The sequence below is a fragment of the Plasmodium falciparum genome (assembly GCF_000002765.6).
Source record: "Plasmodium falciparum 3D7 genome assembly, chromosome: 11".
NCBI classification, from domain to species: Eukaryota; Apicomplexa; class Aconoidasida; order Haemosporida; family Plasmodiidae; genus Plasmodium; species Plasmodium falciparum.
Window position 1 is genome coordinate 1,305,001 of NC_037282.1, and position 27,831 is coordinate 1,332,831.

The 27,831-nt window shown below is 18.5% G+C and overlaps 6 protein-coding genes across 6 annotated transcripts in view; 5 read left to right on the forward strand and 1 right to left on the reverse strand.

The window, feature by feature from the left end:
• Positions 1-987, forward strand: part of PF3D7_1133700 (FHA domain-containing protein, putative) — a gene marked incomplete at both ends in the record, with an annotated part of 3,815 nt that extends 2,828 nt beyond the window's left edge. Inside the window, one exon of the mRNA XM_001347982.1 lies at positions 1-987. This exon is cut by the window's left edge and continues 1,575 nt beyond it. Coding sequence (XP_001348018.1) covers positions 1-987 — 987 coding nt within the window.
• A 3,036-nt stretch (positions 988-4,023) lies between these two features.
• On the forward strand, positions 4,024-6,793 carry PF3D7_1133800 (RNA (uracil-5-)methyltransferase, putative; the record flags this gene model as incomplete). Its single annotated transcript, XM_001347983.2, has 2 exons — positions 4,024-5,740; positions 5,937-6,793. 2 exons carry the CDS (start codon positions 4,024-4,026, stop codon positions 6,791-6,793), a joined length of 2,574 nt encoding a protein of 857 aa, XP_001348019.2.
• A 1,463-nt stretch (positions 6,794-8,256) lies between these two features.
• On the forward strand, positions 8,257-12,173 carry PF3D7_1133900 (conserved Plasmodium protein, unknown function; the record flags this gene model as incomplete). The annotated part of the gene is made up of 2 exons (XM_001347984.2): positions 8,257-8,545; positions 8,767-12,173. The coding sequence occupies 2 exons, from the start codon at positions 8,257-8,259 to the stop codon at positions 12,171-12,173; spliced, it is 3,696 nt and encodes a 1,231-aa protein (XP_001348020.2).
• Positions 12,174-15,113: 2,940 nt separating this feature from the next.
• Positions 15,114-17,105, forward strand: PF3D7_1134000 (heat shock protein 70; the record flags this gene model as incomplete). Its single annotated transcript, XM_001347986.1, has 1 exon — positions 15,114-17,105. The coding sequence occupies one exon, from the start codon at positions 15,114-15,116 to the stop codon at positions 17,103-17,105; it is 1,992 nt and encodes a 663-aa protein (XP_001348022.1).
• A 937-nt stretch (positions 17,106-18,042) lies between these two features.
• PF3D7_1134100 (protein disulfide isomerase) lies at positions 18,043-19,314 on the reverse strand (the record flags this gene model as incomplete). The annotated part of the gene is made up of 1 exon (XM_001347987.1): positions 18,043-19,314. One exon carries the CDS (start codon positions 19,312-19,314, stop codon positions 18,043-18,045), a length of 1,272 nt encoding a protein of 423 aa, XP_001348023.1.
• Positions 19,315-21,746: 2,432 nt separating this feature from the next.
• On the forward strand, positions 21,747-27,164 carry PF3D7_1134200 (conserved Plasmodium protein, unknown function; the record flags this gene model as incomplete). Its single annotated transcript, XM_001347988.1, has 1 exon — positions 21,747-27,164. The coding sequence occupies one exon, from the start codon at positions 21,747-21,749 to the stop codon at positions 27,162-27,164; it is 5,418 nt and encodes a 1,805-aa protein (XP_001348024.1).
• Positions 27,165-27,831: the final 667 nt, after the last annotated feature.

Sequence of the window (27,831 nt, forward strand, 5' to 3'; positions counted from 1 at the left end):
AAATATAAGGAGGATAAATACAAAGATGATAAATATAAAGATGATAAACATAAGGATGATAAATATAAGGATGAAAAGTATAGATTGAAAAAGCATAAAGAAAAAAAACATAGAGAACTAAGAAGCTCCAGAAGGAAAAGTAACAGTAGCAAATTATATAAAAGAGGAAGTGATATTAGTAGTATATTTAGTAGTGATGAGGAAAGAAGTGATAATAGAGATGAGCGAAGAAATCAAAAAAGACATACAAGAAGAAGTGATAATATTAAAAGTTCTGAAAATAGGCGCTCAAAAAGAGGAGAAAGATATAGTAACAGAAGAAGTAGTACTCATAGAAAAAGCACGGATGAAGAATATGATGAAGAAATAGAAAGTTCATACAGAACTGATGATGTAACTAGTGAAAGTGATGAAAGTAGAATAGAAAAAAGACGAGAGCATAGAAGTGAAAGCAAGTACGGAAGAAGAAGTATACGAAAAAGCGAAAGAAGTAGTGAGAAGAGTAGTAAAAGAGGTTACGATAATAAAAGTAATGATAAAATCCATGAAAAAAATAGTGAAAGGAGTAATGAAAGTAGATATGAAAGAATAGATAGTAAACGAAGTGGAAGAAGTATCAGGAAAAGTGAAAAGGGTAGCGAAAAAAATAGTGAAAAAAGTAGTAAAAAAAGTAGTGATAAAAAAAGTGAAAGAAGAAGTGGAAGAAAAAGTGAAAGCAAATCTGAAAATAGAAGAGAAAGTACTAGACGTGAAAGTAGACGTTCAAGAAGATATTCAAGAAAATCTGATACTGAATCAGATGATGATAATAATAGTGAATATTCCAATATAAGAGATATTGAAAAATATAAAAAAGATAAAAGAAAAAAATATCCTACTTCATGTTCTGTTAGTAATTCATATTCTGAGAGTAATAGATCATATGAAACTGATCTAAAGAAGGAAAGAAAAGCAAAAAAGCATGTTGGTTCGAAAAGGAATAGTTAAAAAAAAAAATAATACGAATATTAAAAAAAACAAAAAAAAAAAATTAAATTGAAAAAAAATAAAATAAAATAAAAAAAAAAATAATAAAAAAAAAAAATTAAAATATAAAATATAAAATAATATTTAAAAGTTTAAATGACTCTAATGTTAATTTAACTTTTATATCAAAATAATTTTTATGTCAAAATTATTTTTATGTCAAATTAATTTTTATGTCAAAATAATTTTTATGTCAAATTAATTTTTATGTCAAATTAATTTTTATGTCCAAATAATTTTTATGTAAAATATATTTTTATGTCAGAAATAATATTTGTCCAAAAAAATTTTGATGTCAGAAATAATATTTGTCCAAAAAGATTTTGATGTCAGAAATAATATTTGTCCAAAAAAATTTTGATGTCAAAAATAATTTTTTATATTTAATTAAAATGATGAATCAATTAAATAAATAAATAAATACTATAAATTAAAAAAAAAAAAAAAATCAAATAATTAACAAATTAAAATTATTTATACATATCTTAATTCATATTCCCAAAATATTATTCAAATAATATGTAAAATCCTTTGAGACACCCATATATTTGTATATAAATGTGTATATATATTATATATATTATTATTACTATTTGTTTAAAATTGAAAAAAAAAAAAAAAAACAAATTTTTGTTAGATTCCTTGTTTCTTATACTAATGTGTATAATTCCTTATTTTGAAGAAAACATATATATATATATATATATATATATGTATATATTTATTAATTTATTTATAGTATTAAAAAAAAAACTTAAAAAAAAAAGTGTTATAATACTAATAATATTTTTTAAAATGTATTTATAAGTTTTTGTTTGTTTTTTTATTTTATTATTTTTTTTTTTTAATACTTATTCTATATTTTATATTTTGCATTTTACCTTTAACATATTGCTTTATGCATATAAATTTTTATATATTTCTTTATACATATTTTACTTAATACACCTTACTTTATACATATTACTTTTTACATATTAATTTATACATAATACTTTTAACTTTTATCATTTTATTTTATTTTTTTTTTTCGATTTTTAAATTATATATAAAATAAAAAACAAAAAAAGAAAAAAAAATCTTAAAATTATATTTTGAATTTATTATTTATAAAAGGAACAATACATAGATTATCATATTTATTTAATATAGGGTATTTAAGTGTATTACCTATATACAACCTTATATACGTCTACTTTTGTAATATTGATATATATATATATATGAATATAAATGCAACCCACACATATATGTAGGTATATATATTTATACCTTTTGTGTAAAAGTTATTATAAAAGAAAATATATTTATATATAACTGTCTTTATTTTATTTTATTTTATTTTTTTTTTTTTTCTTTTTTTGTCTATATTAAAAATATCGTATTAAAGAAATACATCATCGCATTTAATACGGAAACCAAAATATATATATACAAGTGTATTATTTTATAAAATATAATTGTTCTCATTTTTTTTGGAATTTTTTATTTAAGATATCTCACAATGAGAGGAACATTATATGTACATATTAATTCTAAAATGTTTTATAAATATGTTTAATATATCTTATATAACCGTTATTTCATTTTATTTTATTTTATATCATTTTATTTTATTTTATATCATTTTATTTTATTTTATATCATTTTATTTTATTTCATTTTATTTCATTTCATTTCATTTCATTTCATTTTATTTTATTTCATTTTATTTCATTTTATTTCATTTTATGGTTTTCTATTTTTAAATATATAAATAACTATATTATAAGAATAATACATTTTGTATAGGATTTAAATTAATTATATCCATATAATTTAAAATATGCAACTGGTTTTTATTTAATATTATTTTATTTTTAAAGATCGTATTATATCTATCTCAAGAATACAACTTCATTTGCATAAATTAAAAAAGTTGACACAAGCATTATAAAAGGGGGGAAAAAAAAAAAAAAAAAAAAAAATTTATATCATAATAATAAAATTTACAAAGGTAAAATAATAATTATATAAAAATAAACCAATTTTTTGATTCGCATTATTTTTTATATATGCTATTATATATCAAAATGTACATTAATTTGAGTAATTAAACGTTGATTAAAAAAAAAATAAATATTATATTATATTATATAAATAATATTATATTTTATTGTACTAATAAAAATATATGCATTAAATAATAATTAAATTTAGAAATAATATTATAAAAAAGCAATATTTTTTTTTTTTTTTTTTTAAATTTAAAGTGCATTATTATATATTTGTACATATTTTTTTTTAAAAAGTGTTTAATATCATTTTGATATATATAATATTTAAGTTAAATATTACTAAAAATATATGTTTAATATATAAAAATATAAGTATATTAATAAATAAATAATATATATATATAATATATATGTTTTATTTCATTTCACTTTTTTGTTATTATAAGATTGGAGAAATATAATATATTATATATTATATTAAATAGTATATATATTTAAAGTATACATATTATATATTATATATAAATATTGTTATGAGCTTTATTTATGTTCTTACCAAAAAATAAAAAAAATAAAAAAAATAAAAAAAAATACATATTAAATATATATATATATATATATATTTATATAGCAGTTTATATTATATAATATATATATGTTTTTAATTATTATTGTTACTTTTGTTATATATATATATATATATATATATATATATGTATATATTTATCTCCTTCATTCATAGGTTATTTTAATTTTCTTTAAGATATTAATATTGTTGTTAAATGAATGTTATATATATGTATTTATGTTAAAATATAATTATGTAATAATTATCACGCACATGTATATAAATATTTTATGTTACATGATATATATTTTGTTGTGGTTATATATTTTTTTATGAGAGACGTGTTGTCATTTGTTGTATGTTTTATATATATATATATATATATATATATACATATGCAAATTATATAACATATTGAGTTATCATTTTTGAATGAGTACATATCTCTTTGTTTATTATTTAGCACTTTTATTAATATATATTTTTTTTTTGTGTAATAAGAAAGGGTTTCATTTTTGTCACAGAATTATTTTGAGGAAAAGAACTTTTTCATTTAAATTGATAAGTTGCAATAAAAAAATTAAAAAGATCATAAGAAAAAGAAAGGGTATAATAAAAAAAATGGATATTAGTGATAAGGAAGCACTTATGGATATGAGTACTAGGAGTGCCGTAAGGAATAAAAATGTTCATTTGTCTTTAAATAATTATACGAATGTATTAAATAGAGAACATAATAATACCAAATTAATTAGAAGTAATGTATTAAGTATTTTTAGTTATACTTTAAAATATATGAACAAGAAAAGTTTAAATAAATGGTTACGAAATAATATTAAAGCTACTTTTTATGACACATATATTCCTAAAAACAAACCATTGGCATATATAAGATTTAAAAGTTATGATGATTTAAAAACATTTGAGAAATTGATAGAAAATAAACGTTTTTATAATGATGATAGTTTATCACTTATTAAAATTAATAGATTATTTAATAAACAACATAATAACGTTTTAAGAAAAAAAAGGAAATTTAATGATGAAAATAAATTGTACTATAATAAGAATGAAGTGAAAAATGAAAAGACTCATGAAAACAATACAAATGATGAAGATGTGAAATTTTTAAGTGTTAATAATGATAAATATGGAGAATTCAAATCATATAATAATAGTGATATAAATAATTATTATGATTGTAATGAAGGAGATAGGAAAAAATTAAAAAAGGATGATTTATATAATAATAATAACTATGATAATAACAACAACAACAACAACAATAATAATAATAATAATAATTTTAATAATTATAATATTATGAGAAAACAAAATATGGATGATAAAGAATTTTTAGATTTACAAAGTATTATAAAAATAAATAAAGAAGAGAAATTTAAAAGTATTGAAAATTTTGTTACACCATTTTATAAATATCCATATCAAGAACAAATAATTATCAAACATAACTTTTTAAAAAAATGTAAAGACCAAATCTTATTTAATTTGAAAAGTAAATGGATGAAACAAAATATTTTATTTGGAGATATAGAATCCAATATATTTAATGAAGATATTGATTTAAATAATATACAAGATTATTATGATCAAAAACAAAATAAAAAAAATCAAACGAGTAAAGATAATTGTATTAATAAAACAGTATTAACAGATATAAAAACAAATAATTCAATTACAAGAGAAACATCATTAAATGAAAAAATGAAACAATATAATATTCAAATTGATGAACCATTATATCCAAATTATGAAGGAACAATTCACTACAGAAATAAATGTGAATTTACTATATCATATGATGAAAATAAAAATGTAGAAATTGGCTTTGTTGTAGGGAAAATGAAAACATGTATAAAAGATGCTACTCAGGATAAAAATTCAAGTGAAGATAATAATTGTAATTTTAGTGAAAACAATATAAGTAATAATGCTTCACCCATTAATGAAACACATAGTACAAAACTAAGAAACAAAAAACTAAAACAATCGTATTATCTAAATCCAATAGTTAAAAATGTCGACCAATGTATACATATTCATCCAGCCATGAAGGAAGTTGTTCAAGAAATGAAGACTATTATAAAGGAATCCAATTTTCCCGTATTTGATCGTGTGTATAAAACAGGTACAAACAAAAATTAAATAAATAAATAAAAATAAATATATAAATAAATATATATATATATATATATATATATATATATATATATATATATATATATGTACATATATATATGTGTGTGTTAAAAAATACATATTATATAATGACTTATGCATTTTTTCACCCTATGGACATTTTTTTTTTTTTTTTTTTTTCTTAGGCATTTGGAGATTACTGGTTGTGCGTATGAACAGCAAGAACGAATTAATGATTACTGTTCAAACATATACTCTTGATTATAAAAAAAAAAAAGAAATAAAAAAATTATTAATAAACAGGCTAAGTAAAAACAAAGATGATACACCTAAATATTTCTGTAACTTTAAAGTTATATCTATATATTTACAAGAACATGAAAATCCGAATGATTCCTTTGATCAGTCCTTAAATGAACATTTATGGGGAATGGAATATTTAGAAGAAACCATATTAGACAATAAATTTTTATTAACTCCTTCATGTTTTTTTCAAGTAAATCGTGATAGTTGTCAAATATTATATAAAAGAGTTATTGATTATATAAATATAAAAGAAGGAATCAAAAATTATATATTCGATTTATGTTGCGGCACAGGTACCATAAGTATTTGTGCATCTAATGTATTGAAAAGTAATGATGTTCACATAATTGGTATAGATATTTGTGAAAGTAGCATTATTAGTGCTAATAAAAATGCAAAAATGAATAATATTAATAATTATAAATTTCTTCATGGAAGAGTTGAAGAATTTTTTCAAAAAGAAATTAAGAATATACAAACTAATAATGCAAATATTATTTGCATTGTAGATCCACCGAGAAATGGTCTTGCTAATAGTGTTCTCAATATTTTAAGTGCTCATCATTTAATCAATCAAATTATTTATGTCTCATGTAACCCTATTACATTAATAAACAATGTAACAAATATATTATTCTTAAATGAAACGTTGAAAATTAAAAACATGGCCTTTGTTGATATGTTCCCTCACACCTTCCATTTGGAGTGTATTACAAATATTGTCAAAAAGGCATAATAATTATATACACTTATGTGAAATGTATAAAAATTATCATCTTACAAAATAAAAAAAAAAAAGAAAAAAAAATTTGTATATTTTATTAAAATCGTTTTAAAAATTGTAATTTTATTTTTAAAGTATAAAATAATAACTATTATATATATATATATATGTTGTACATATTTAAATGTTTATAAATATGTAACTATAATATTTCTTTTTTTTTTTTGTGCAAAAAAAAAAATATTTTATATTATATACATATTTCCAATATTTTATTTGCGAAATATCATTATATAATTATGCTTTTCATATTATGTATTATTAAGTGATATATATAATATATATATATATATATATATATATATATATTATGTATTTATTTATTAATTTAATATATTTTTTTTTTTTTTTTTTTTTTTTTTTTAAAGCCTTATAAAAAAAAATATATGAGTTTAAAAGACTTTCGATAAATTTTGTTCTGAATAAATATTAATAAATATTTAATATATGCCAAAGAAAATTTTGTTTTATTTATTAAAATGAAATGATGTAATTATATATATAAATATATGTATTATATATGTTTGTATTTTATTCCCAACCTTATTTTATAATTAAATATTATTTATTTAATAATCCTACCATATATTAATAATATTATAGGTAGATATATAATATTAATCTTTTTATCTTTTCAAAGGTTTTTTAATTAATAGAAAAATTATATTTTTTAAAGTATCACATTATTAAAATAAATTAAAAATATTTAGTATTTATCGAAAAAAAAATAAAAAATTAAAAAATAAAAAATGAAAAATAAAATAATAAAATAAATAGTGCATCTTTTTTTTGTTTTATATATAAGAGGCCATATAAAAATATAATCTATGTATATATAATTAATATATATTATGTATATAAAATGCTATTTTTTTTTTTTTTTTTTTTTAACTTTAATTAAAAATACGTATGATTCATTGTTAAAATATTTTTATTATAGGCATATTAATAAATACATTATATAATATATATATATATATATGCTTTCATTTGTTTATTGTTTTGTTATAATTAATTTTTATTATTTTGAATAATTCTTTCTTTCTTTTTTATTTATTATTATTATTTTTTTTTTTTATCTTTATTAGATCTATAATATTTTTGAATCCTTCCTTTTAATTAATATTTCATTATATTAATTTTTTTAAAATATAAAATGGAACAATAAAGAAATATGTTAAAAATGAAAAATTCTTATAAAAAAGAAATTAAAAATGATACAAAAGGAAAAAAAATAAGAAAAAGAAAATGAAGATAAAGAAGAAAAGGAAGAAAAAAATATATGTATAATATCATTTGTATATATGTATATATATATATATATATATATATATATATATATATATTCAATACATTTAAATTTTTTTTTTTTTCTTTTTTTCTTTTTTTTTTTTTGGGTGTATCTGTTTTAAAGTATGAAAGTAGTTCAGAGTATAATAATATATTATTGTTTAATTTCTTTGGGTGAATCTTCAAATGTACCTAGAAATGTCTCAGACAAAATATTGAATAAAAGTTTATCTGATACTTTGAATTATAATTTTAATTTAGATGATGTTATGGGTATTTTTGATAAAATCTTCAAGAACAATGTTGATGATTTTAAAATAGAAGAAAACAATGATATAAAAAATTTGGAATTTAGGAAATATAAATTTAATCAACGCAATTATGATTTCATGTATGAATCGTTTAAAGATTATTGTAAGTTATAATATATTTTAATGTTTCTTTATGGGCATAAAATTGTTTATATGATATATATATATATATGTATATAGTTGTATATGATATGAACAGTTGAATATATATGCAATAATTTAATATGGACTTTATATAACTTTATGCATATTTTGCATTATACCTATTCATATATATATATATATATATATATATATATATATTTATATATTTTATCCTTTTAGGTCATAACGAAGTTGTAAATAATGAAAATTGTATAAAATTTTTAGACACGGACAATATTCTGAATGTGTTTCATGATATAGATAGCGTTTTCCATTCACGATTTTATAAAGAAATTAAAGAAGTAAAAAGCTACATTTTTGAAATTATAAAATTGTTAAATAAAAGTGATGAACTTAGTGTTAAAATTAATACAACATTTGATTCGATTAAAAGTAAGAAAAATATGTTGATTAAAACAATGGATGAACGATTTAACACAGCTATTCCTATCATTAGCTATTTTGAAGGAATGACATATAATTTAACTAAAGAAAATAATAATATAAATTTCTATGAAATGATGGTACAATATGGTAATGATTTAAATAGTGCTATAAAGAATGCGCTTGTAGAATATGTATATACGTATAGAGAAGTAAAAAATTTTCAAAAAAAATTAGAAAAATATATAGAGAAAAATGCAAAAATATTATCCAAAATGCATAGAAAGATAGTATTGAGTATATTTTATATGATTGCAGATATGAATAAAACTACTGAAAAAATTGATAATTTAGTTAATAAAAAAGTAGAAGAATATGAAGAATGGATAAATAACGAAAATATGAATTTTAGTAGAATGATAAGTAATTTAAAATATAATGTTGACTTTAATATAGATGATATAAATAGTATTATTGATATATCAAAAGAAAATTTATTAAAAAATAATATTGATTTTATTAATATGAGTGAATATGTTACATTTCAAAGTCCAAATAAAACTATCAATTCTATTATACATTTCTTAAACAATAAGTATTCAAAAAATGTTCATATTATATTTTTATATAATGAAGAATATATTGATTGGAATTTTAATGTGAAAGAAGAAAAATCAGAGGAGCCATCATCCAAAATTGATTTAAAACTTATGAATAAATCAAATTTTGATCATTTAGATTATATAGAAACAACAAAATATGAAAATATACTAACTTCCATGAAGAAAGAAAATCATTCTTATTTTCATTTAGACAAGAGTGATATTAATAAGCTTATTGATGATCTTTTTGTCACCGGTGATAATAATAATAATAATATTAATGGTCCATGGATAAAAGAAAAACCAATGGATGTTAAAGAAGGTGCGAAAGAAGAATATACTGATTTAAATGATGAAATTAACAAATATACAGAAAAAATGGAAAAAAAAATTGACAATGTTACAGATGATTATACATTTAAACCTACTATAAAAAGTTATATAGAGGGTGTTAAAAATCTTTTTGGAAATGCTATTTTTCAGTTTAATAAATATATATATACCTTTGATAAAAATTATGAAGATACAAGTGTCAATAATGAAAACGGAGATCAAAGTGTTGATATGAGTAATAAATACGCGAAAGATGTATATTCTGAAGATATGGAAAATGGTGAAGAATTAATTGACGAAGAAAATATAGAAGATGAAGAAAATAATTATAAAGGGGATAATAAAAATGTACAAGAAAAGGAAGAAACAGAAGATAAAGTCGATAAAAAAGGAAATGGTGATGATAAAATTAAGGATATGAAAGAAACTGAAGGAGGTAAAGATGAGGTGAAGGATGGAGACAAAAGTGATGAAACAGTTGAAGGGCAAACTGAAGATAAAATTGATTTAAAAGATGAAGATAAAATTGATTTAAAAGATGAAGATAAAAATGATTTAAAAGATGAAGATAAAAGTGATTTAAAAGATGAAGACAAAAATGATGTAAAAGGTGAAGATAAAAGTGATTTAAAAGATGAAGACCAAAATGATGTAAAGGATGAGGACCAAAATGATGTAAAAGATGAAGATAAAAATGATGTAAAGGTTGAGGACCAAAACGATTTAAAAGATGAGGATAAAAATGAAGATCCAAATAAGGCATCAGTTGAAGAATCAATTAAATTATTAGATGAAAAAAAAAAATCTAAGAGAATGAAACTAAGCAATATGACGGATGATATAAATGAATTTGAAAATGAATTTCAAAGTGGAAACGAAAATGATTATGAAAATGAATATGAAAATGAATTTGAAGATGAATATAAAATGTTGTGTGAACATAATTGTGATGGTTCAAATGAAAATAAAAATAACTTATTATCTATATTTGAAAGTTCAAATTTAAAATATTTATGGAGGATACCTATAATAAATAATTTATATAATTTATGTTGTAAAGATAAACCAGAAAGTGCTAATAATGAGAATATAGAGAATATTAATGTATTCGAAGTTGATGAAGAAGAAATTTTAAAAATGTATGATAATATGGATTCATTAATGCATGAAGATATTACGAAATGGATAAAAGATAATATATTATATGCAGTTCCAGATATGAATTATATTTTGGGAGCTTTAAAATCTCAAAAACGATATATGAATAATATAAGTAGTGCTAGAGTTGGAGGTACAGATAGTAATAGTATTCATCAGAATTATTTTTATGATTCATTTTATGGACGTGATTATTTAATTATGAAATCGAAAGGAGTACATGTAGAGACATTTTTATATCCTTATTTTGAGACATTAAATATGGAATTAAATGAAGCTGGAATTTGTCCATGGGGAAACTATTTCTCTTGTATGGAAAAATATGTTAAGGAACATATAAAGAATAAAATGGTTGAAGATAAAATATTATTTGTATATATAGGAACATTTAAAGAAGAAATTTTTAAATTATCAAGATCCAAAATTGCAGATGATTTAAAAAAAACACATTTAAAACAATTTTTGGATAATGAAAAAGAATATGACTTTTTTAATAACTTTATGATAAAAAAATATAATGAAGAATATAATTTTTTTGAAAATTTAAAAACACATATAGTATATCATTCAAGATATAAAAATTTATTAATGTATGGTATTGATTTCAATTTTCATGTTTCTTATTTCCTAAAAGGAGATATTCAATATCTACCCTTGTCCTATTATTATGACTCGATAATTTATTTCAAAGTCATTTTTGCTACATCAAAATATGGATATCATGAAATAGTACCAATTGATGATGATATAATAAAATTTGGATTATTACTTTCTTTAGATAATAAAAATAAAAATGTACACTATTTAATTTCATCAGAAGTCAAACAAGATACAAATTATGATTTATTGAAAAATAAAATAGGAGTAATTAAAATTTATGAAGTCTCATATGAAACTCTCAACATGCAATTAATTAACAAGAAATATAAAGTCAATGTAACAAAAAATATGAGAATCATTTTAGAAAAAGAAGTTATATTTAATAATAACGAAAAAAAACTTCTTGATTATATTGATTCTTTTTATGATATTATGAATAAAATCATGAAAAATAATATGAACTTGGAATTATATGGAAAAACATTTTTTGTTCATGTTCAAAGGGTTTAAAACAAGACCTAGGATAATAAAAACTAAACTACTTAGAGAATTAGGATATATATATATATATATATATATATATATATATATATTTATATATATGCTTGTTTTATTATATCTATTTTGTTTAGTTCGTTTTATCTACATTTCCTTTTTTTTTTTATTTTTTCTTTTTTTGTTATAAAAGACATATTTTTATAATTGTCATAATATCGCTTTAATGTTCAAATTATATATTTGTATACAAAATCTAATTTGTACACAATGTTTGATTTTTTTAAACTAATATTATTAATATTATTAGCATTATTAATATATTTCATTCTTTTTTTTCTTTTTTTTCTTTTTTTTGTTCATTTTTAAGATGTGTATTTATTTATATATGCTTATCTTTTAATATAAATATCTTTGACTTATATTTAATGTAACTAACCGTTTTTAATCAAAAAAACATTTTAAAAAAAAAGACAATTTTTATAAAATTATTATTTTTTTTTCTGTTATAAAAAATTCGTTATTCTAAAAGAATTATATACACATTCATATTTATTACTTTTCATGATAATTTTTATTATGGTGTAAACCCAATGAATAAATAAAAAATATATATACATATGTAATATATATATATATATATATATTATTTTAAAAAAAATAGGTTTTGATAATGTAGTATATGTTACTTTTTTTTTTTTTTTTTTTTTTCTCATTATTATATTACCCATCAAATATCATTTTTTATATAAATAAGAATCACAATATCATCTATGAAATAACACATTTGATATGATAATATTTGGTTTTAAATACTTTTTCTATTTTTTGATAATACATATAAAAATTTATATAAAAGGGAGTAATAAAGATATTATATGTGTATATTTATTTTTTTAGGGATATTTTTTTATTTTTTCAATATTTATACATAACGCTTATTGAATTATACTCTCTTTCTTTATATTTTAATGAAAATGTTTTTTCTCAATAGATAATTATATGAACATATATATTTATTAATGTATTTTTATTTATTTTATTATTATTTTTTTCTTCATACTATTATGGGGCCATATTTTTAAAGTATTGCATGCCCCATAATTTTCACATATAATGTAAATGGATCATATTTTCATTTAAACATTTATTTATTTATTATATATTTTTTCCTCATCAAAATAAAAAAATATATAAAATAAAAAACCTAACATAAAGTAAAACTTAAATATTAAAAGAAAACAAGAATAAAAGAAAAAATTCGAATAAAATTATTATATAAATAACATACATTTTAATTTTATTTTATTCATTATTATATTTTTTTTTTTTTTACGATGTTGTGTTATTATTTTATGTAACTTCTTTCATATTTTTTTGAATTTTATAAAATTATATAAAGAAAATCGCCCCATAAAAATAATATATTTTAATTATTAAATAATAATAATGTACGTATTATATTAATACACTCAAATGTATTATATATATATATATATAAAATATTTATATATATAATATTATTATATATTATTAAAAAAAAAAAAAAAAAAAAATGCGCACATATTTAAGTCATATATTTTTATGAACTGTATGTAAAATATATTCTATATATAGAAAATTTTGAATATGAGAATTACTAAATTTTATATTATAAATTAATATATATATATATATATTTATATATTTTTTGTGTTTAAGTTCTTTTTTTTTTTTTTCTTCTTTAAATTAATTGGATAATATGCCTTCCTATTTTAAGAAAAATTTATACTTCTATATATATATATATATATATAATAAATATATTTATATGTACATATAATTTTACATATTTCATAGGATATATTTTTATAATATACTTTTAAAAATTGCAACATAATATGTTAAGTATTATATTTAATTTCATTTATATAAAATAATCTCAATATTTATAACTCAATATATTTTTTTATAATATAAAAAAAAGGGGAAAAAAAAAAAGAAAGCAAAAGCACCTTTCATTTATATTATATGTTTATATATATATATATATATATTTATAAATGTATATATAAGGAAATAAAGAAAAAGTATAAGAGTTAATTTTATTTAAAAATTGAAAAGAAATATAATAATATATAAATATATATATATATATATATATATATAATATTTATTTTTATATATGTAATAAACCCTATATTTATAATATCATTATTTATTTATATTTTTCATATAACTATATTTAATAAAATATATTTTTTATTATTTTATAAATAATCATTTAATTATATTTTCACAATTATATAAATAGCAACTTCATATTTTATATAGATTTCTAAGATATAATAATAAATAAAAATAAAAAAAAATTAGTATATATTATGTAATATAAGAAGAAAGTTTCAACTTTTAAATATTTGTATAATTTAAATTTAAATAGAGTTTTAACATATTTTTTGTTAATACAAGGATTTATATATAAAATAGAAAGTAAGAATTATATGGTGTGGATATTATAAGAATATAATATATATACTTATATATATATATATATTTTTTTTTTTTCCTTTAATTTTAAAGTGTGTTATATTAATGACTATATTTTATGTTATATAAAATTTATATAATTATAACATACATCTATATATGTATGTAAAATAATGTTTATGGATATTTTTTTTTTATAAATATTAAATTTAGCAAAAAAGAAAAAAAAAAAATTTTTTTAATTTGTATTTACGTGAGAGTATTTCATATATATATATATATATGTTCCTATGATTATAATATTTATAATTACTTTTCTTATATTATTATGTATTGTATGAATTGAAGATATATTTATGCCTATATATATATATATATATATATATATATATTTCATTTATATAATATAAGATATATTATATTATATTGCTTTTATTTTTATTTTTATTTTCATTTCTTTTATCAGTTTTTTAGAGTAGAGCTAAAATGGCATCACTCAATAAAAAGAACATTGTAAAAATCCTCGAAAGATGTGTAAAGAATACTTTATTAAGTGAAAAGAGTCGCTCTTTGTGTACAAGTAAGATAAATCGCAATAGAGCTTCCGGAGATATCATAGGTATTGATTTAGGTACGACTAATAGTTGTGTAGCTATAATGGAAGGTAAACAAGGAAAGGTTATTGAAAATTCAGAAGGATTTAGAACCACCCCATCTGTTGTTGCCTTTACAAATGATAATCAAAGGTTAGTTGGTATAGTTGCAAAAAGGCAAGCTATAACAAATCCTGAGAATACAGTATATGCAACAAAGAGATTTATAGGTAGAAAATATGATGAAGATGCTACTAAAAAAGAGCAAAAAAATCTACCATATAAAATTGTTAGAGCATCAAATGGAGATGCTTGGATTGAAGCACAGGGAAAGAAATATTCCCCAAGTCAAATAGGTGCATGTGTTTTAGAAAAAATGAAAGAAACAGCTGAAAATTATTTAGGAAGAAAAGTTCATCAAGCTGTAATTACAGTACCAGCTTATTTTAATGATTCACAAAGACAAGCCACAAAAGATGCTGGTAAAATTGCAGGATTAGATGTTTTAAGAATTATTAATGAACCAACTGCTGCCGCTTTAGCATTTGGATTAGAAAAGAGTGATGGTAAAGTTATTGCTGTATATGATTTAGGTGGTGGTACATTTGATATTTCTATTTTAGAAATTTTAAGTGGTGTTTTTGAAGTGAAGGCTACGAACGGTAATACATCTTTAGGAGGAGAAGACTTTGATCAAAGAATATTAGAATATTTCATTTCTGAATTTAAGAAAAAAGAAAATATTGATTTAAAAAATGACAAGTTAGCTTTACAAAGATTAAGAGAAGCAGCTGAAACAGCCAAAATTGAATTATCTAGTAAAACGCAAACAGAAATTAACTTACCTTTCATTACAGCTAACCAAACAGGTCCAAAACATTTACAAATAAAATTAACAAGAGCTAAATTAGAAGAATTATGCCACGATTTATTAAAAGGAACTATTGAACCATGTGAAAAATGTATCAAAGATGCAGACGTTAAAAAAGAAGAAATCAATGAAATTATATTAGTTGGTGGTATGACTAGAATGCCAAAAGTAACAGACACTGTTAAACAAATTTTCCAAAATAATCCATCAAAAGGTGTGAATCCTGACGAAGCTGTCGCTTTAGGTGCTGCTATACAAGGAGGTGTATTAAAAGGTGAAATTAAAGATTTACTTTTATTAGATGTTATTCCATTATCTTTAGGTATAGAAACCTTAGGTGGTGTTTTCACAAAATTGATTAATAGAAACACAACTATTCCAACCAAAAAGTCTCAAATATTTTCTACAGCTGCTGATAATCAAACACAAGTTAGTATTAAAGTATTCCAAGGAGAAAGAGAAATGGCTAGTGATAACAAATTATTAGGTTCTTTTGATTTAGTTGGAATTCCACCAGCACCAAGAGGTGTACCACAAATTGAAGTTACCTTTGATGTTGATGCCAATGCTATTATTAACATATCAGCTATTGATAAAATGACTAACAAAAAACAACAAATTACTATACAAAGTAGTGGTGGTTTAAGCAAGGAAGAAATTGAAAAAATGGTTCAAGAAGCTGAATTAAACAGAGAAAAAGATCAACTCAAGAAAAATTTAACTGATTCTAAAAATGAAGCTGAAACACTTATTTATAGTTCTGAAAAACAATTGGAAGATTTCAAAGATAAAATTTCCGATTCTGATAAAGATGAATTAAGACAAAAAATTACAGTATTAAGAGAAAAGTTGACATCTGAAGATTTAGATTCTATTAAAGATGCCACTAAGCAGTTACAAGAAAAATCATGGGCCATATCGCAAGAAATGTACAAAAATAATGCTCAACAAGGAGCCCAACAAGAACAACCAAATAATGAAAATAAAGCTGAAGAAAATAAAGATAATGCATAATATGCTTATTTGATGTTTCATATATAATTTGTATTAAAAAAAAATAATAATATATATATATATAATATTAAATTATTTAATATATATATGTTTGTATATGTCTATATAGGTATATACTTTTATTAGTATATATAACAATTGAAATCAAACATAATATATAATATATATATATATAGAGAAATGTAGATATGTATATACATTTGCAAATATGGGATATATTTTAGCATATATCGAAAATTTATTTATGCTTCTAAAAATTTGAAAAAATAATACAAACACAAAAAAAAAAAAAAAAAAAAAAAAAAGGAATATTATATATATAAATATATAATATTTTTATTTATTCATTTATTTATATTTGTATATTTTTATAAATTATAGTTTTAAACCATATAGTTATATATATGAATTAATATATAATGGTTCAATTTCATAAATTATTATTTAATTAAAATAAAAACTTTACTCATATAATAATGTAAAAATATATATATGTCTGTGTGGGTAATTTGTATTTATTTTATTTTATTATTTTTTTTTTTTTTTTTTGAAGGTATATTGCAAAATTTATATATTAAACTGTAAATCATTATTATCTTTAATAAATTTAGTATAAAATTTTATGAAGTTATAAAAACATAAGAAATAAAAAATATAAATAAAATAAAATAAAATAAATGAACATAATATAAAATTAAATACATGTATATATATATATATATATATATATATATATATATATATAGATGTGATAAATACATACACATTTTTAATATACACATATTTTATATATTCCAAGTTTGTTTTAAAGTTAGATCATAATATCTTTAAGAATTGAAGAACTATTAATTGTTATTAATTTATCAAACCTTTGTAAGTGTCCATTTTATATATATTCTATATATCTCCTGTTTCTAAACATATAATTTGTCATATATTACAATTCGGTATTTATATCATTAGAAGCGTTAAAAGAAAACTTTGGAACATTTTTTACTTTAAATGGTACTAAATTATCTACGGATGATTTGCCCATCATCATTTGTGTAATAAAATTTTTTATGGATTGTTCAGAATAATTACCTTTAAGTATAGAAAAAACATTTTTTGAAAGACTTAATGCAATTACTGTTGGGAAACCAAATGTTAAATTTAATTTTTGAACAATATCCAATTGATCACCTGCTTGTGTCCATAATAATGTAACTGGTAAATGGTTTACGTCTTTAATAACATTACTTAATATATGAACGTACGATTTAAAATATGAAGGTTCTGTATCTTCTTTATTTGGTAAGAGAGCTAAAAGACATACATCCTTTTCACAGAATTCATCAAAAACTTGTTGTGATGTTAATTGAATTAATTCTTTTTTTTCAACATAATATTTTAGAAAGAAATGATATAAATCATCAACAGTTCTTGAATCATTATAATCAATTGCAGTATGAGGTTTTTTATTTCCCGATGGAAATAATCTAAAAGATGGATAATGATTTATTTGATACGTTTGTGCTGTTCTTTGTTCTACTGTAGCATCAATTTTAGCTATTTTAGCATTTTTCAAATGAGCTACTTTTTTGGCTAGCTCATCAAACATTGGATGTATAGGTTTACTATGACCACACCATGGAGCATAGAAAAAGACAAACCATACATTATCATCATATTGTATAACATTTTGATCAAAATTACTATCATTTAAAATGATTACTTTTCCGTCATTTTTACCTTTAGATTTTTTTTTGTATGAACTTTTTTTGGATGTATCTATATTCAATTCTTTTAAACGATAATTTTTAATACCTTCATATATAAAAGAAACTACATCTTTGATTTTATATTTTCCATCAAATTTTTCTACTTCTTTTTTATTATTATGTTCATTTCCAAAAATTAAATGCATTGTTGGATATTCAGTAATCTTGTATTCATTTAATATACTTTCATTTTTTATAGCTATAAATTTAACATCATCTTTTAATGTTTTTGCTATATTGATGAAGTCGTTAGAAAAACCTCGTGAAACCCTACACCATGTGGCATAAAACTGAACAAGATACACTTTTTTTAAATTTAATAATTCTTCTAACCGTTTAGGGTTATCAACTGTTTCGATCTCTGCTACATTTGTATATAATCCCAAGCTACGTTTAATGAAAACGAAAATTAAACTTATACATATGAATGAAAAATTATACACTTTCATCTTTCCTATTTTTTTTTTTTTTTTTAATACAAAAAGGAGATAAGTATATACATAAAGATAAAAAAAAAGATAATAATTTATGTAATATAGTTCGTAATAACAAAAAAAAAAAAAAAAAAGAAAGAAATAAAATAAAATAAAAAATACAATTGGTTACATATATCTTTTATATGTAAAATTACTAATTTAATAAATATACATTTATATATTTTCTTTTATTCACATAAATAATATACACAAAAAAAAAATATAATATATATATAATAATTTTTTTTTTTCTTGTATAAAGCCAAATAATATATTAAAAAAAAAAAATAAAATAATGAAATATATATATATATATATATATATTTTATATGTTCTAAAACATATACACATAAGAACTATAAGTTCACAGAAAAGAAATACAAAAAAAATTAAAAAAATATATATAATATAATATAATATATTATATTATATTTTAGTATTCATATCATAAAAATAATTAAAAGGTATATTATATTATTCTTTTAATAATTTCTTAAAAGTGTAAGAACATTCAGTAGTGTTACAAACCTCATAAGTAAACCGTTTAAACCCTTTTTTTTTTTTTTTTTTTAATTTATTTTAATAAGTACCATTAAAGAAAAACATATATTATAAATATAAATAAGCGCTTACGTATATATTATAAGGGACTTTTATTTTTAATATAAATTTAAATTAAAAATAAATAATATAACTAAGATATAAAAAATGTGCACATTAAAGTATTAATTTTTTATATTGTGTACAAAATAAAGACATACAAAAATTATTCCCAATAAAAATAGTTTAATATATATATATTAAATAATAATAAAAATAATATAATTTGCACGGAAAAAAAAAAAAAAAAATAAATAAATAAAATAAGGATCTAATTAAAATAATAAATTCAGACAAATATAATATAGGATATATCTAAATTATGCATAATATATATTACTATTAATTTTAAAATTGCATATATATATATATATATATATATATATATATATATATATATATATATAATAATAATTATATAATTTTCCTTTCTATATGATATACCTTATGCATAAAACTACATTGTTGTAAATATGTTTGTACATAAATATATTATTTAATAAATATAAGTTTGGACTTGTAATTAATATATATTATAAACTTGACATAATATCCTTCTCTTTATGTTTATAATTAATATATAAATAGATAAATATATATATATATATATATTATTTCAAATATTTTATACATTCTATTTTTAATTTGATACATTCTAACATTTTATAATACATTTTTTAAATTATATATAAGATAATTTTTATATTATTTTAAATAGAAAAAAAATAATATTCAAGGTAATTCATTTTCATATTTCACACTCTTTTTTACATAAAAAGAAAAGAAGAATTATAATTCCCTAGAAAATAAAAAATAAATTACTTAAAAAATATATTTTAATTTTATAAACAGCTTAAATAAAATATTTTTTAAATTTATAAATGAATATATCATATTCAAAAAAATTTTAGAAGTTGGTTTATAATAATTATATGTTCATATATTTTTTATTTATATATATTGACAATATATAGGAAAAAAAAAAATATATATATATTTATTAATGATTCATACATATAGTTATTATATATAAAAGAATTCTATATTGCGTATTTATAAAAAAACAAGACTTATATATATAATTAATATATTGTTCTATTATAAATTATAATATTAATATAAATATAATGATATAGGTTTATTTTTTTCCCCCTCACCAATAGAAAAATATATTATAAAAAATATATATATTATTATATAATACAAATAATATATATATAAATTATTTATATTGAAAAATAATTTTTTTTTTTTTTTTTTTTTTTTTGATCATTCTTCCCTTTTGATAAAAATATGAAGGATTTATTCATCTGAATATATTTATAAAATTGTTTATTTTTAATTAATCATTTTTATAATATAATATATATATATATATGTAATAAAATATTTTTAATTCCTTATTCATTTTTTTATCTTCATATTTATAAATCTTAAAATGTTTTTTTAAGGAGGAAATTATAATTGTATAAAAATAATATAAAATAATATTTATATAATTTTATATTAATAACTATATGATATAATTTAAAAAAAATATAGATAGAAAATATGAGATAACTTTAAAATTATATAAAAATAAATGTTAATAAATAAATATATAATATATATATATATATATATATATATAAGATAAAATATATATTTCTTTTTATAATATATATAATGTATATATTTCCTTTTCATGTTTTTATTACCTTTTAAGTATATTTGTATAAAATTTGAGTAATAATCTACGTTTATAGATTTTCTGCTTCTTTTCTGTTTATTTTGTATTTATTTTTTATATAATATATTTTTTATAAATGGATAAGTTTAAAATTTGTAAGAAAAGGATCTTGGGAAGTTTGAAGAAAAATAAATTTATTAAAAAGAAATATGAGAAATTTAAGGAAAGGAAAGATTATGTAGAAAATGATTTTATTACGAATTCAATAATAAAATATCTTAATAAAGAGAAATATGAAAATAAAACGAAGAAAGTCGAAATTAATGAATTTATAGGTGAGGATGAAAATTTAAAAGTAAAGTTATATGGAAAAGAAGATATACAAGAAGAGGATATCATAAAACGTTGTTTATTTTGTGATAAAGATAACAAAATATTGGAACAATTAAGTTATCGAATTCTATATGATGTTATGAAAAAATGTATAGATCATGAAAATGTTTTAATGAAAATTGAAGAATTAGGTTTTACTGCTGATAATATAAAAGATGAAAAAGATGAAAATATTAATATTTGTTCAAAATATAAAGTAGATACGTTTTTAGATTATATATATAAAAATTTAAATGTTATAAAATTTAGTAAGAATTTTCAAGGTTTATGTAAATTTATTCATCTAATAAAATCAGTTATATTTATTATACCATATGTGTACAAAGTAAAGTTTTTATTTTTGTTCTGTTCTCTTTTTAATATATACCAAAAAGAATATGAAAGTGGAAAACAAAATGATACAAACATTCATAATAAGAATAATAAAAAAGAATATAGCAATTTAATAAATATTGTAGATGAAGATGAATTTTTTACTCTATATTTTGAATTAATTAATCAGCTTATTAATTTAAAAGATAATTATAATTCTTATGATGAAAATTATAAAATTTTCAATTATTTTGTTTTACGATGGATTTTAATATTTTTTAAGAATAAAAATCAGTTTTTCCTTTCCCAAAAAAAAATGAGCTCTTTAATTAAATCAAAATATGTAATTTTATTATTTTCCTTATTAAAAAATTTACATGAAAGTTCAAATATGTTAGGAAATTTTGATATTTCTACTAATGAAAAGGATATATTATTAAGCGTTAATAAAAATAATGGACACATGTTAAATCAATCCTATAATAATATGAGTGAGAATGAGCCATTTTTATCCCAAAATATTAATGAAAGTAATTATATAAATAATATGTATAATAATAATATGAATAATTATAGTTATGATGATAATATGAATGATATAAATTTATTGGATAAGCTAGTTTTAAACGTATCGAATAAAAAAAACAAGGAAAAGCAAATTAATATTAATAAAAGTGTATTAAATGATAAAATATATAATAATATATCATTTTTAAAAAATATGATTGTAACGTTTTATGATAAAGTTGATATGAATATAGAAAAGGAAATTAAAGAAGTAAAAGATAATATGAATGAGTTAACACAAAATATATTTATAAATGTTTATAATATATTAAACTGTACACATTTGATACATAAACACATGATTCTTTTATATTTTTCTTTTAATTTTTTAAAGATGTCTTCATATGAATATTCTTATTTTATTGTTGTCAATGCTTTTAATATGCTTAATAATTTATTAACTATTCAAAATTTTGTAATACATCCATTACTATTCTTATGTATCCAGGAAGTGTTAACGTTTTATGAAAATATCATTATTCATTTATATAAAGAAAAAGGTAATGAATTAAATGAGGAGTTTTATATATTTGTACAAAAGTTTAATAATAAGCATAAAAATATTTATTCAAAATTAATTAGAAGGATATGGAGTTTATATATGTTAATAATATCTGATGATTATGTGAAAAATAGTTCTAATAAAGAGGATATGAAAATAAATGTTGAACAATCTGTTTATGGTAAATCATATTTGCAAATGAAACATGATCAACAAATGGATATACAACTAGATGGACAAATGAATGGGCATATTCATGAACATAATAATTATATTCAAAATAATAATATAACTGGTATAATTAAATTAGTCGATTTAGATTTCTCAAATGAATACAAATCCTTTTTATTGAATAATATAAATAATACATATCGAAGCTCTTTAATAAATTGTCTATGTCTATCTTACCGTATTTTAGGGTTAGAATATTTTTTGGATGAGTACTTTTTTTTTACTCATAAAGAATTATTAGCAAAAGATATCTTTTTATTAAATAAAATTATTAAAGATAGTAACAAATTATATTATGGTGGGAATTTTAAATTCTTGATGAATTTTTTTTATCCCCTATTAATTTTTTACATAGATTTATATCAAAAAGAAGAAGAACATACAATAAAAAAAAAGCAATACATGGTATATATAAAAAATGTATTAAATCACTTTTCTTCATCATTAAATGATTGTATGAATTTATATTATTTTTTATCTACTAATATAGAAGATTTATATGTATTAATAGCAAAATTTATAAATTGTAATGATTTTAATTTGTTACCAAATTTTATTCATTTTTTTCAAAGGCTTTTTTTGTCAACCATAAAATTAAATGAAGGAGAAAAAAAAATGATATTTCTTTTATCAAATGAGAAGGAAAATAAAATTAAAAATACACAATGTAAATATACACAAATAAATATTCAAAAAAATATTTATTTCTTAAATCAAATAGCAGATAATTTATTAAAACTTTTTATACCTAGATTTATATCAGTAGTATCATATAGTTTTGAACAGAAATTTATATCAAATATAAATAATAATAACAGCAATAATAATAATAATAATATAAATGTACATATGGTAGTAGGTACATTTTCAAATCTTATACATTTATGTCTATACTTTTCTAAAGATACCGATTTTAATGAAATGCTAACCATATTAGAACAACTTATACTAAGAAACGAAATTGAAAAGGAGATATTTTCCTTAATTAGTTTGTTGACTTCTATAAAAATATTTATACCATTTTTTAGCTTGCATCAAATTAATATGTGCTCTGTATATTATCAAAAATTGATACATATGATAAATGTTATTTATGAAATGAAATCTACTAATATAAATAAATTAAATAAAAAAAAAAGTAACCGTAAACAAATGAAAAGTATTCATGTATCAGAAAAATTGTATTGTCAAAATATGAAGACACTAAGAAATTCTAACAGTGTTAATAATAATAATAATAATAATGAAAAAGATACTTTATTAACAAATCAAGAAACAATAAATTCGATATCTTTAAAAGATATTGATAATGTTAGTGGTTCCAAAAAAAAAAATTCAAAGGGAAGAAATAATAATGAAGTGTTCATAAAAAACAAAAAAGGAGTAATTAAAAGTGCATTTAAGAAAAAGAGGAATCAAACATTATTACATGCAGATAAATTAAAAAATATTAAAATTAAGAAAGGTTTAAAAGAAGATATGGAAAAATTGAAATTTGTAAGAATTTTGTTATTTGACAATATAGCTGTTTTGTTTAAATATTTTGGAAATATCCTTTTAAAAAAAAATACAAGATTGGTTACATCACAAAGTAATGATGATAATATAATACATGAAAATACAAATAATGACAATTTAAATAATTCTGATATAAATATTTCAACATCGCTATATAATAATAAGAATGTATATCCAAAAAAAGATGATAATCATCTAAATAAAAATGAATTATCCATTTTGAATGGTATATATGTAGATAATAAAATATTAGAACAAAATTTACCAACATTAATGAGAAAAGAAAGCATTCTTCAATTTTTTGAAAATATTACCCATTATAATATAAACAAATATATTAAGAAATTTTATTTCTATTTGAATAGTTTAACATTTTATTTAAAAGAATGTAAGAAATTAGATGTGTCTTATACAAAGCCTTTGTTTTATGAAATTCTACCTATCATAATGAAATCGTTATTTTTTATAAATAAGAAGGTTACAAGCAAATTAAAAAAAAATGAATTATTTAAACATTTAGTAGATATAGGAAGAAGTAATATTAAAGAATTTCTTTTTCATGTTACCCCTGGATTAGTTTTAGAAGAAGCTAATTGTAAAAAGATATCTACATATATTTTATATTTATTAATAAAAAATTATAAAATTGAATATGAATATCAGGTGCAACTTTTCAGTATATGTTTAATATTATCGAATGCAAGTGAAAAGAATTTATTAAAAGTTTTTATAAAATATTTATTGACATGTATATATACTTTTAATGAAGATATTGTATTAAACAATATGAAAGAATTAATGAAACTTATTAATAATATATCACAAAATAAGGCTTATGTCTTTTTAATTGAAAAAATACTTTTTAAATTATACCAACTTTTAGAACATGACGATTTTATAAATTACTTATCTAAATCAAGTAGAAAAATATTTAATAATATGATCAAAAAGAATAAAGTAACCAAAAAGATAATCAATGATGAAGAAGATGTTGATACATTTAATGTTAAAGATGGAAAGTATAAAAAAAGCATTTTAAATGAAAAGAAAATTTTGAAGAAAGTTAAAAATGGTTATATATCTTCATCGTCATCATGTGGTGAATCTTCTATTGTATCCGATAATATATCTACACAGTTTTCATCAGATCAGGATGATGAAGAAAATTTAAATGAAGATATAAATAGGTTGAATATAAAAATAAATGGAACATTAACTAAAGATAAAGCAAAAAAAATGATGTCAATGAAAAAAATGAAGAAAAGTACAAAGTATAAAAATAATAATGCCCTTACCAAATTTTTGGAAGGTTTACATAAATATAGGGGTGAAAAAGAAACACTCTTTGTCAAAGACATTTTAGATGAACTTCATTTAAGTAAAAAACAACAACAGAATAAAATCAGAGGTAAAAAAAATAAAAATACTAAAGCAATAAAATACAATCCTTATATTATCGACTTATTACATGATTTACAAAAATCAACTTTAAAGAAAAAAAAATATAATAATCTAAATGTGTCTTATACAAATCAAAATGAAATTAAAGAATTATTTGGTGATAAATTTTTTATGAAGCAAAAAAAAAATAAATCTAAATCAAATATGAAACAAGATGATTATTATACCGATTCGGATCAAGAAGAAAATGTACAAATGAATACCGATGGAAAAATTATTATTCGTTTAGATGATGATAATTCTTTTTCAAATAACAAAAAGAAAAAAAATCATGATGAAATTAGTCAGAAATATAATGATATATGTGAAAAACAAAATATACACAACAAATTTAAACTTTATAATAATAAATCCAAGAAAAATAAATCAAAGAATGATCACTTTATTACAGCACATAAAAATATATATAAGTCTAAAAAAGGTAAAGGAGATATTATTAAAAAGAATAAACTATTACCTTATTCCTATGTAGCTCTTAAACCTGTTATGACAAGTCAGAAATATAGTGCAAAAACTCTTAAGGCATTTAAATCAATTAAAAGTAATTCAAAAAAAAAGGGGAAAAAATAAATAAAATAATTTGAAAAGTTAAGATATTATAATGGAATAAATAATAAAATTCGCTCGATGTATGCAAATATTAAATTAATACATATAAATAAATATATATATATATATATATATATATTTATTTATTTATTTATTTTATTTCTATTGAAGAGAAGAAGATATTCATTTTATTATATTATAATTAATTTTTTCCTATAGTGTGTTATTTTTTTTATAAAATATTTCGTGTATCATTTAAAAATATGATTTTTATTTTAATTTTAATATAAATTTTTTTTTTTTTTTATATATACAATTATTGTTGTATTAATAAAAATATATTTATATTTTTTGTAAGAATTAATAAGGTGTAATTCAATGTTTCTATGGTCTAATATATGTATTATATATATATATACATATTTTTTTTTTTGAAATACAAAAAAAAATATTTTTATTTTAATCTAAATTTTTTTCATAAAACAAGTTGATAATCTGAAAAATATTTTAAATTAAAATTTAAAAAAATAAATAAATTTATATACACATAAAATATATATATATATACATATATATTTTATATATGTTATATGATATTTATATAATTTTTTAATAAAAATATCTTCTTGTACTACAATTATAAAAAACAAAAAAAATATTTGTATTTTTTTTTTTTTTTTTTCTTTAT